At 53.7% G+C, this 12,536-nt stretch overlaps 2 protein-coding genes across 2 annotated transcripts; both read left to right on the plus strand.

Annotated features, from left to right (window-relative positions):
* Window positions 1-699: 699 nt before the first annotated feature.
* Window positions 700-4,416, plus strand: AURANDRAFT_39152 (hypothetical protein; the record flags this gene model as incomplete). Its single annotated transcript, XM_009042885.1, has 3 exons — window positions 700-2,090; window positions 2,143-2,382; window positions 2,421-4,416. The coding sequence occupies 3 exons, from the start codon at window positions 895-897 to the stop codon at window positions 3,043-3,045; spliced, it is 2,061 nt and encodes a 686-aa protein (XP_009041133.1).
* A 242-nt stretch (window positions 4,417-4,658) lies between these two features.
* Window positions 4,659-7,042, plus strand: AURANDRAFT_70409 (hypothetical protein; the record flags this gene model as incomplete). Its single annotated transcript, XM_009042886.1, has 5 exons — window positions 4,659-4,755; window positions 4,799-5,357; window positions 5,598-6,113; window positions 6,189-6,314; window positions 6,441-7,042. 5 exons carry the CDS (start codon window positions 4,678-4,680, stop codon window positions 7,010-7,012), a joined length of 1,851 nt encoding a protein of 616 aa, XP_009041134.1.
* Window positions 7,043-12,536: the final 5,494 nt, after the last annotated feature.

Here is a 12,536-nt window from a genome sequence, read left to right on the forward strand (position 1 = left end):
TGGTGTTCAAAGCGACTCCGGGCCCGCCCCCGGGGCGCCGGTCGCAGCCATAACGTGCACAGGGGCGCTTCAAGCGAATCAATTCAGCATCCGAGGGTTAGAATGACATTGTGTTCCAACTGTTGTGTTCCCGCTGTGCCGGCACACGCCCAGGCCCCGGCCCCGTCGACTTTGGGCCCGACCAAATGTGCCGGCACACCGACAAAACGCTATTTCTGGTTGTGCCGGCACACTTCGCTCCGCTAGATCTGCCGGCACACTGTGCCGGCACAAGATACACCCAGCAGGGGGTAGACGCGCGCCGAATTTTTTTCCGGTCTTCAGCCTCCCTTTAGGCCCCACTCGACCCGACTAATATCCCGGCGCGGCTAGCTTAACGCAGATAGTCCTCACCGCGCGGCTGGCGCCCCAAAAAGTTTTGCTTTTCACCCTGCGCCTGGCTCGGCCGATTCCGCCACTTTGTCGACCGACGCGTGCGCGCGCGAAGTCGGGTCTACGAGACAAAGAAGGGCGTTTCCGGCCCCCCTAGAGGTAGCAGTCGACAGCGCCAATCGCTCTCGGGCCGCTCGACGCGCGCGTCCGTGCGCGCCGGGGGGGCTGAGTCTAGTGGCGGGGGCTTATCCAGGGGAGCTAGAGGGGCACCTAGGCGAACCGAGCTAGCTGACAGCTAGGCTGACAGCTAACCGTCCAGCGTAGGTTGGTTTGGAGGAGCACATCTAGGCCTACATCTGAGTCTACATGTCGTGGCCGTGGTAGGGTGTGTCAATTGGTGTGTGTGTTCTCCTGTCCGCGTTTCAAGCATGTTGTCCTGCGAGATTACCGGCGCGGCTATAGTGTGAACGACACATATTGTCACGCCGCCTCGGCTGACTACTTCTTACATTGTACATCTAGATGTCAGCGTGCGGCGCAAAACGAGCTGCTGCGTCCTTTTGGTGCAACTGCGGTCTCTCCATAGAAACTTCAAAGCAGCGCAAAAGTAATAGTTTGGCACACAGAATCGTTCGTGCTACGGAGACGGCTCGTACATCTCTACAGAGACTGTCGGCCTCTTCAGGCGATCGAAAAACCTTGGCAACATGTGACTATTTTGCAGCATTGATTTTCGCGCACGCACCAAATGAATTCATCATATGCATTGAAGATATGATCGAGGACTCCCTCACAGAAGTGCATGATTCATTTTTCAGTGGCGACGATCTCTCAGACTTGGGCTCTGCTATGCAACCTATTTCATCTAAAGTTTTTGTATCGTTCTGGAACAGTATACAAGAACTTCAGTGGTGTCATTTTTTTGATGAGACCGTGCACAAGGTTTTTTATCGCGGTATAGAGCGCTGCGTATTTGGGCTATGTTCTGCTAAGTACGATTCTCCAATGACAGAAATTCTTGATCGTTGGAAAGAATTAGTGCTATTACCTTGGTTGCGTGTGATAGAAGGCAGGCGTCTTGAAGGTCAATGCAAATGCGCGAAAGGACGTGGTATCGAATCGCTTACGGGCTTGGTCAATCTAGTTATTGACGAGAACTATGTTCGGGCTCGTATTAATGAGCTCTATGATATCATTGCTGACTTTCCAGAATCAATGTGTGCCGTGAATGAGCTGCGAGCTACCCTTTCGCGCACGCAGCAACACCAGCTCCTAGCGCGCTCTCTTCGTTCGACATTGCAACGAAGGCTCCTGCATTCTGGCGCTAACTCCTCTCAGATCATAGATGTCTACATTTCCACAATCAAAGTGTTGCGCATCCTAGACCCTCGTGATATTTTACTTGATGTTGTGGCTCGCCCTGTAAGGGTATATCTGCAGCGTCGAAAGGACACGGTTCGCTGTATAGTGGCAAACCTCACGGATGAATTATCGGGGGAGCTTTATGAGGAGTTGCATCGAATAGATGCACCTCAAGTGGATTATGTCGGTGACTCCGAAGATGAAATTGCAGAGGCAGGTATTGACTGGGCCCCAAGATCAAATAAATCGCGCCTTGCTAATTCTAGCTCAGTGGGAGATATTCTCTCGATGCTTATTTCTATCTACGGAACTAAAGAGATTTTTGTGAACGAGTACCGCTTCATGCTCGCCGACAAGTAAGTGCTAAGTTTTTCTTTCGATTCAGTTGCGATTGTAAATGTATAACAGGTTAATTGCTAAAACAGGGTTGTACGAAACAGCGAGGGAATTGAAAAATTTAGAATTGTTGAAGTTCCGGTTTGGTGATGCGTCGCTTCATCACTGTGAAATTATGTTGCGCGATGTTGAGGACTCAAAGAGGCTAAACAAGCACGTCTCGAGCGAGTTCCTTCAGGCTACAGTTGTTTCACAAGTGTTTTGGCCGCCTCTCTCTGACGATGTAATCACGATCCATCCGCGCATGGCAGGGTCTTACATCTTACATGTTCGATGTCAATTTCTCTCAGGCAAGTAGATTTGTCGCTTCGATCATTTGCAGAGATGTACAATGCCTTGAAAGCCCCTCGCAAGCTAGTTTGGAAGAAACAGGTTGGCTTGGCTCGACTCAAGCTTGACTTCGATGCTGGAATTAGTAAGGTTTTTGACGTCTCTCTGATTCATGCAACAATTATCATGCATTTCCACGACTGTGATATGAACACCCTACAAGATCTTGTAGCTGCAACTAGCATCCCAGAGAGCTTGATGCAGAAAAAAATTGCTTTTTGGATTAATCATGGTGTCATTGAAGAGATAGCTCCCCGTGTGTATGCAATTTCTTCACAATATTTCAATACAGACTTATCAAATTTCAATCCAGCGACTCTTGATGAGGAACATTTATACACCAGCACTCATTCCGCCCGCAGCGTCCCCGACGATCATGGTCTATGTAGCCAGTATATACTTGGCTTGCTCACAAATCTCGGTCTGCTTCCCTTTCTTCGAATACACGACTTGCTCAGGGTTCTCATGAGCCGGGACAATATCTCCTCTCGTCGTCTATCAAGGGTTCTAGAGCAAATGTGCATACGTCATGAAATCGAATACTCTCGTGGCCTGTACAAGCTCACTCGGAGGGACAGCGCCTAATGCCAATGCTCGAAAACATACCACAGCGCAGGGAAGCGATTGGATCTGAAGTAAGGGGTACTTAAACATTAAGCCTCGGCTCGGTTCCTTTGAATTCATAAGGTCATTCAAGTGCGGAGTCTACTCAAGTGGAGATGCGCGGCCAGCAAAGTTCCGGTCGCCCGGGCGGGAAACCCAACGGGGCGGAGTTCGCGGCTTGCCCGCCCCCCCAGGCAGTGGTGTTTCCAACTTGGCGACGCAGAATAATTACCAAGCTAAAGGCCTATAGAACTAGCCTAGCTGAAGTCAGGGTCGGAATCGAGCTCCAAGGTCACTTTCGGACGGCTCAGCAGCCCCGAAAAGAATCTCCTAGAAGGTAACTTACCGTCCGATGTCGCGGATGTCGGGCCCGATGAACGTGTCGTCCGTCTTCGGCCAGTCGTCGGCGTCATCGTCGCTGTCGTATGTGTCTGCCGCCGGCGGCGCAGGCGGGCCGACCGCAGGGTCGGGTGGGACAGTGACGGTCATGGATGTCTCGTCGAGGGTCCCGTGCGGCGGCCCGATGTACCGGTAGGATCGCACGCGGCGGGTCGCCCGTCCGACGCGCACGTGTATCGCACTGATCCCGCCACGGAAGTCGGGACCGACGTACCGCGCAGGCGTACTGCGCGTGGCAAACCGGCCGTTTGGCGAGGTATTGTACGCCGCCACGTGGCTGTAGAACGGCATCGCCCACGATATGTCGGGCCGCGTGCCGAAGAGTATGCTGTGCGCGCTGCCATTCTTGCCGGCGGCGCAGTTGGCCTTGGCAATGAAGTCCTGGGCACACAGCTCCCAGAGGTTTTCGGGCGCCTTCGCTGCAGCAAGCGCCGGGCGCACGCCTTCGTAGATGCGCCTGTGTGCGATCTCGGCGGCATCGACGTGGACCTCCGAGACGCGCGGACGTGGCGCGATACCAAGGTCGGCGTACATGGTGAGGCGTAGGGCTTCTCGAAGTCCGCGATGCTCTCGGCGAACTGGGCCGGCGCGCGGCCCTTGCTGACGTCGATGCCCTTCATGATCGAGTCCCGCAGGTCGACTTTCGGGATCTCGTGGCCGTGGGCCTGTTTGTAGGCGCGTTTGAGCGCGTCCACGGCGAGGCAGAAGTGTTCCACGGACCCTTGGCTGTTGAGGTTGGGCTCTTGCATCATCCGCTTGACGTCAAGTTGACGTACATCGTCCTTCACGATGGCGAAGGCCGCGACGATCTCGGCGAGCATGTCCTTGTTCGTGTCGCCGGTGCTGTCCATGATCAGATCTAATAGCGCTCCCTCGCTGTAGTTGCGGATGTAATACCGCAGGGTCACGTCGCACATGTCCATCTCGCTCTTGGTCATTTAAATTCGCGCTTCGGCCCGGGCGGGAGGGGCGCGACGGCTGGGGCTAGCACGTCCCTCGGACGCGTCGTGGTTCCCCGCATTTATCGTGGCACTCTTAACTGAATTGAGCTCAGCCTCCCCCTTGAGGGAGGAGTTTACTCTGCTTCCTTTAGCTCAGGCTAGTGGGAGATACGAAAGGCCAAGCGGGCGGCAATTGCATTACGCAGTACATGCTGCATGTTTCTGGCGTATTTTTTGTCCGACCCTCCTTCCTAGCGATAAATCGCTGCAGACCATGTTGGGCGCTTCCTCCTCTGTACCGTTTCATTCGGCTTCGCTGTACGTCGGTGATCTCGCCACAGATGCCTCGGAGGTACGACCACTATACTTATACCTGCAGAAACACGTCCGCGCAGGGACTCCTCTTCGAAATATTCAATACAGTCGGTCCAGTTGCTTCGATCCGCGTATGTCGAGATGCCGTGACGCGACGGAGCCTCGGTTATGCCTATGTCAACTTCCACAACGTCTCTGATGCGGAGCGGGCGTTGGATACTATGAACTACACGTTGATTAAGTCAAAACCATGCAGGATCATGTGGTCGCAACGGGACCCGACATTGCGCAAGTCTGGTGTTGGCAATGTCTTTGTCAAAAATCTGGACTCATCCATCGACCACAAAGCTCTGTTTGACACATTCTCTCTCTTCGGGAACATTCTGTCGTGTAAGGTGGCAACAGATGAGGCGGGTCGGTCGCAAGGGTATGGCTATGTTCATTACGAATCCGAGGATGCTGCAACAGATGCCATAAACAAGATTAACTCGATGACTATATGTGACAAGGAGGTTTATGTTGGCCACTTCGTGAGGCGTACAGAGCGGTCCGGGCAATCAGACTGGACAAACCTGTATGTCAAGAATTTTCCTGCTGATTGGGACGAAGCAACGCTTCGCAAGGCTTTCGAGATGTTCGGTGCCATAACGTCGTGCAAAGTTCAGCCACTCACCAAGGCCCCCGTGGCAGCCAAAATGTCAGCCATAGATCAGGATACAGATCTGGCTGCCAAGGCTGAGGGACGCATTGCAGCTCGTGAGAAGGCAGAGGTTGCTAAACGTGTCGCCCTCGATGCTGGTGACGACGTGGCCGCTGCCGCAGCAGAAGAGGCTCTGACGGCTCTTGCAGGCGAAGAGGCCGACGCTGCAGCGGCCGCAGCTGCTGCTGATGGTTCTGCATTTGGCTGGGTGAACTTTGAGGGTCACGACGCAGCCGTTGCCGCGATGGACGCCCTAAACGGGGCGAGTGAGCTGCCTGGACACGCTGGAACCGCCCCAATCACTCTCAAGTCCCCGCTTTTCGTGGGTCGTGCGCAGAAGAAGGTAGAGCGCGAACGCGAACTGAAGGCCAAATTTGATGCAGCCAAAATTGAGCGCATCAAAAAATATCAAGGCGTGAACCTCTTCGTCAAAAACCTTGACGATGCCTTAGATGATGATCAGTTGCGAGAGCATTTCACCGAATATGGTACGATCACCTCCGCTCGTGTCATGCGCGAACCAGCCACTGGTACATCCCGTGGCTTTGGATTTGTCTGTTTTTCCTCACCCGAGGAAGCCGCAAAGGCAGTCACAGAAATGAACAATAAGCTTGTTCTTGGCAAACCAATATTTGTTGCGCTCGCCCAGCGTAAAGAGGTCCGCCGCGCACAGCTCGAGGCGCAACATGCACAACGTCGGACAGCAGGCCCCTATGGAGCGCACCCTGGCGGGATGGGTGCTGGTGGCGTCCCACCACACGGCCCTCAAGGTCTTCACCCTGCGCATCTTAGTGCGCCATATGGTGCCGCAATGCCGATCATGTACGCGGCTGGAGCACCTGGCGGTCATCCTATGGGCATGGCGCCTCAGGGCCACCCCGGTGTCCCCATTGCCGGTGTACCACCCAATGCTCGTGGCTATGTTATGGCACGTGGCTCACCTCGCGGGCCGATGACGGACCCCCGCGCTGGCTTCGGACACGGTGGCGCACCGCGCCAAGGAGGGTACCCAATGCACCCAGGTCAGATGCAACAAATGAGCAGCCAGGGGGGTTCAAATCGGCGTTCAAGGAATCGTGGTGGTCAGGGCGGCCAAGGTCAAGGTGCGCAGCAATATAAGTACACTCAAAATGCCCGTAACGCTGCCAGCATGCCTCCAAATATGCCACAACTCCCTCCGCAAGCACATCTTATGCCGCCCACAGTGGGTCAACAGCCTGGTCAAGGGTTCCCCGGTGGCCCTGGTGTTGCACCACCCATGCCACCTTTACCTCTCCAGCAGCCGCCACCGCCTGGTTCTAGCCAGTCTCAACGGCGAGCGCCTGAGGACCCGCTCACATTATCAGCTCTTGCTAATGCATCCCCGACCTTACAGAAGAATATGATTGGCGAGCGACTCTACCCTTTGATTCATCATTCGCAACCAGAGCTGGCTGGAAAGATTACTGGTATGTTACTCGAGATGGACAATTCCGAGCTCCTGCATTTACTTGAGTCACCAGATGCGCTCCGCATGAAGGTGGCCGAGGCCCTCGAAGTGCTAAAACAGCACCAAGCGCAGCTCCAGCAAGTCCCCCGCGAAGAAGCTGCTTAGGGGGCGCGATGCCTTAAGTTCCCTTTGCGCAAGTTTAAGCCGAGAGAGCAGGCCCGCCGGGCTAAAAATTGCATTTACAGCAGTACAATATGTTTCCGGTAACGGGTTAGTGAGTTCAACGTTAAAGTATAGACCACCCATCATCATCCAGCTAAATAAAACTGCTGGTTGTGGTGGTCCTCTCCCAGCTCGCCGCTTCCCCGGGGTCCGGGGTGGCGCGGCTTATATTTTTTGGGTCATATGCCACTGGTTTCTACTAACATCCAAGGGTTGAGTTTGAGTGATGAGTTGCTGAGGCATTTGAGGGCAGAGATGTGTGGTGTGTATGAAATGGCTATGGGTGTGTCGTCAGAGGACGGCTCCGCCCCGGCTGCGCCGATCCATACCGACATACTCCTGACTTTGATGGTCGATTTACTACCATATGAGAATTCTGATAAATCAGAGTTTTCTGAGGAAAGGTTTCACGGTTTTGAGGCAGCCGCCCTACCCTGCCCTCCTCCATCCCCGCTGAGGTGGCTGCGCCATCCAAGCGCGGTCCGTCGGCCTTCATTCTGGCATCTTTAATTGAAACTGAGCTCAGCCCCCCCTTGAGGGAGGATTTTACTTTGCTTCCTTTAGCTCAGGCTAGTGGGAGATACAAAGGCCAAGTGGACGGAAACTTGACAATTGCAAAGCAACCGGATCGATCGAAAAAGCAATTCAAAAAAAAAAACAATCAGGCTGCGAGCAGCCCTTTTGCAGCGTCGATGGGCGAAATTCTCGTCTTCTCCAGCCCGTAGCTCGACGCAGGCGCAGAGTTGCGCAACGATCCCCGCGGCTGCGAGGACCGGAACCCTGTGTCGCGGACACATTCCCCGCGGGATGTCACTCCCGAGGATTGCGCCGCATCGCGCGCGGGGCGTCCCAAGGGGTCGGAAGAGGGCTTTCGGCGTCCCCCGCACCCTTTTCGACCGTGTTCGAGCGCACGGAGCGTCGGAGATCGTTCGTCTATGTACCGCGGGCGTCCCATTTGATCCGCTCGGCCATCGACGTCGAAAACATCGACCGCCAACGCGCGCATAGAAACGTGGCGCGGCAGCCCGACCGGCCCCCACGTCCAGAAACGCGGTCTGGGCCGTCACCACCGCCCGAGCCCCGTCCCCAGTATATGTCCGGTGGGATCGAGTACATCTCCAGCGGTGGAGGGCCACCCCGCGGTGCCGATCTCGGCCGTTTCGTCGTCCCCATGGAGGCGCGGAACGCCGACTTCTCCGCGTCGGCCGCTGCCGCTGGAGATGGGCTGGATCCTCCTCATACCGCCAAAGAACGCGTCCGACGCGATCTCCAGCGGCAGAGACACCTTCACCGCTGCGGACTCGGCCACGTTCGGAGCGCGTCCATCGCGTGTAATTGCTTCAAGAATCGCAACGATGCAGCTCCTGAGCGGTTGCTTTTGTTGCTTTTTTAGCCCGGTGGGAGGTGTGGCGAAGCACGACAAGTGGCTGCCGCCACACGGAGGGACCCCCAGCAGACCCCGATTTTGGTTTACCATGCCATGAACTTAGACTTTGGCATATACATGATTAGCGATTGGTTCAATCATACCGTTTCATACCATGCTTGTTTCCACCATGCTATATATACACCCTTATTGGTTCCAACATAATAATTTCCCTAAAATATACCACTGGGGCGTATGTGCCTTCCTAGTGGCTCGCTCAGGCTGGTACGGAGCCACTCAGGTTCTTCCCTCCCCCTTAATGCTTTCTAACCCTGTTATAGTTGCGTCCCGCACTGTACATGTAATAGACGGAGAGTCTTCCTGGACCTAGTGAGGCAGATCCTCTGCCCGTTCGCCCCGTAGCCCCGGCCCCCGTATAGGACGGCAGGGCAGCCCCATTAGGCTGCATCCCTGTCCCGGAGTTCACTATCTCGCTACTGGTAGTGTCCTCCTTCATTTCCCCTTTGTTCCCATTGAGCAACATTATTGTGCTGCGACGGTGCGGTCACGGGCGGAGTCTGCGGTAGCTTGCAGCAAGTTTGCCGAGGTGGCTGTGGCGAACCTGTTCAAGATCCAGCGCGTCATGAGTCTCTTCCGCTGCCCTGTTGTGATTCTTGAACTCGAGTTTGACATCTTCGTCCTTCGAGGTGAGAAATCTCTGGTGTGCCTCGCGACATTGTGCCAGTGCAAAACGATGACAAGCGTCTATCCGCTGGAGACCGGCGGTAGCAGCATCATAAGCAGCCAATGATGCGGCAATCGACGAGTCCAAGGCGTCGAGCGTCGCGGCTTTGACCCGTCTTTGCTTTAGATGGCTGTCTGCGAGGTTCTCAGCATGGCTCTTGACCTCATTGCGTGGTTCGGTAGCACCTATTTCAACGTAGTGATGATGGTGTTGTGCGGCGGCCTCTGCAGCGAGCAGCGCGCAATGCTGTTCTCGAAGAACACCTGCCATTTCAAGGACAGCGACATACTTGTCGACCCATTCTGCACGTAATGCTCTTATCTTTGCGGAAGCTATTAGATGTGCAGCCTTGAGGCTTGCACGGTGCGTGCTTGCAGCCTGAGCTTCCTTGCCCTCCCAGACGACTGCAATTTTTTGAATGTGACAAATGGAGGCATCGATTGTCGTGTCACGCCGCCGTGCAAGATGTGAGGCTGCCTCTGCAACGGCATCGGCAACAGTATTGTCGCGGACCAACGCTGCCATCTCCCCCCATGCAATCTGGTCAGCAAGTCGCACTTTGATCACGACAGCCTGCCCACGGAACAGGAGGCGCATCGCCATGTCGCGCTCACGAACAAGCCGCGCGTGCATCTCTTTGAGACGCTGCTCAACAACGGCTCTTCGCTTACCCTGCTCGTGCTGGTACCACAGCGATTCCTTCTGTCGCCATTCAAATAGCTGTACTCGCAGCTGTGATAATGCGTCCGCTTGCTCTTTTAGTGCAGTCGCGTACCGTCTTCTTGCTTCCCGCTCCATTTCAACCTCACGACGCCTGAGATGCTTCCTTCCATCAAGTTCACTCGTCATATGCTTCTCTCGAGCTGCATCCCAGATCCTTGATTGCTGCGTAGTTAGTTCCACGTCTACGCCAGCGCGCAGTGGCGCCTTGTTACGTCCCAACGTGTAGTTTGCTTTCCAATATCACCACGATGTTTCTCCATCAGTCGATTGAGTTCAGGTTCTAGTCCCTTAACTGTAAACTCTCGGATTGATTCGGTTTGCGCCCGTAGGTATCCCTTCTTTCGAGAATTCATACCCCTCTCCCACCTAGTTATCTCAACATACAAGCAATGACCTCTTAGCACGACACCGCACACGACGCTGCTCTTGATGTTGTAACTAGAGCACTACACTCAGATGCTGCTCTCGAGACGACGTGTGTCATCTCATATTCATCAGCCTGAGGATCCAATTCATTAGAAGCACACAATTATAAGTTCCACTTTCAGACGCAACATATGCCTTGGCTTTGGAGTTCAATTCTCTGCAATTGATGGACAGTTGCTTTTTGGCGTGAACAAGTCCCTAAAAGGTCTGGATACATCCCACTCCTTTGCACCTCCACACTGGGATCGCGCTTCGACTTGGCCTAGATGTTTGAAAAGCATGCTGTGGTGCTGGTTTGACGCGTTTCGAACGAGCGTGGCACCCCGCTCTTTAAGCTCATCGATCTCTCGACGTCGAGCAGTGATTTCTTTGCCAATTGCACCGCCCAACAGCCGCGCCGCTTTCCTTTGATCATCAAGATCCATTTTCATCTGTACAACGCGGGCCTTAATTGCCATGCTTTTACGCGACAAATATCTGACAAATCTTCAAGTTTGATTCTCAATTTAGCCGGCGCACACATGGGTGGCGCTGGCCTGCTGAAAAAGACGCGCCGACCACTATTGCGTGCGTAATACTCGGTCAGATAAAGAATAATGCAAAACTATCCTGCGGAACTTGTGGAGAAGCCGCGGCCACTATGTTTTGTGCTCTCTGAGCTAGGCGGGGAAGGTGGGCTTGGCGACCGTTTGATCGCTGGCCTGCTAGCCAAGGAGAATGAATTCGAAGCTAAGCTTCGATACAAATCCGTTCCACTGACCCATCGTTTCATGAGGAAGAGGGACAACGATTTGGATCGTCGTGCATCAGACGGCTGCCCATTGGAGACATATGTCATACGCGGACTGTTGAAAACTGCGTGGTTACAGCGTCAATTTTTGGAACGTCCAGGCGTTGTTGTCATCACGAGGCGTGCACCAAATATCCACGACTTACATATACCCGAGTCAATTGTCGAAAAATTGGATTCTCTGCGCCTAGATCTTACCGGCCGTGATGTTTGCATGATATTGGTGCTCGTGGTACCAAACTCTGAGGGGCAGGACCGGCTTGAAGGCTCCACGGCTGATGGTGTGAGCACTGAAGACTCCTCACCAATGCAAGCTATTGAGGAGATGCCCACGAGCATAATCGAACCCTCGAAAAATCAATGTTCTAGTGGTACACCTGCTGAAAACGTCTCTGCGGGCGGCAATGTTTACATCTCACATGAAAGTTATGGTATTCTTTTGTGCTTAGTATAAACCCAGTGTCAGAGGTCTACGTATAGGTAGTGCGGTCCCGACATTACATTCGGAGGACAATGAGAGGCTGTTGATGTCGGTGCGTAGGCGAACTCTAGGCAATAATCGGGCGTTTCTACAGCATGATTTTAAAATCAACTGTTCGAGCTTAGGTGCATCAAGTCTCTTTGCCAATCCCTGCGTGAAATTATAATGCAGAAATCCGCATAAGTACGGCGGCGCGCTGATTACCTATGATTTTTTGCAGGTGCTTCGTGATAGTGATCTTACTAGAGACCACCGGGGCCGCATAAAACAACTTCGATGTATGCTGCAAGACTGTGCTTTGCGGCACTACCTCAATCGTGCTCGGAGAATCAAGAAGTGGGAAAAGACTCTGCAGTGTTGGACTGTGTCTCGTTTGTAACAGTCCCGCGACAAATCCTCATTTCATGATAGGAGACGGGGTTCGTCATCGGCTCCATTAGTTGTGCGATATTCTTTTAAAGTTGCATGGCTCTATGAATTTCAGGGGCACAACGAGAAGGCATTGCGTCATTATAGAATCGCGTACAATGCATTATCAGCACTATCTTGTGTGGGTGTGAAGTCTCTGAGTGCTCCATCACCGTTCCCACCCGAATTTGGAGATCCCCGTGGTCAAGTTAAAGGTGTTGCCGACTATGCCAATTTCAAGATATGCCGCCTCGCGCTACAACACAACCGAATAAGAGAGGCAGCAACGCAAATCCAAACACACCTTTGGCACTTCAGGAAGGTGCCTGCAAGTGACGCGCCTCATCAGCATTGGGGTTGGCTCAGTCGACAGCATGTTGTTTTTGCACAGCTGATTGCACATCATTCTGCACCAAATCTGGCCGATGATCTGACGTTCTCAGTTGGCCGCGCCCCGTGGGGGCAGAGCTTCCGGGCAAATCAAATACATGAGTCAAAAATGATTGCTGTAAGACAGGGAGTAGGCAT

The sequence above is a fragment of the Aureococcus anophagefferens genome (assembly GCF_000186865.1).
Source record: "Aureococcus anophagefferens unplaced genomic scaffold AURANscaffold_39, whole genome shotgun sequence".
NCBI lineage: Eukaryota > Pelagophyceae > Pelagomonadales > Pelagomonadaceae > Aureococcus > Aureococcus anophagefferens.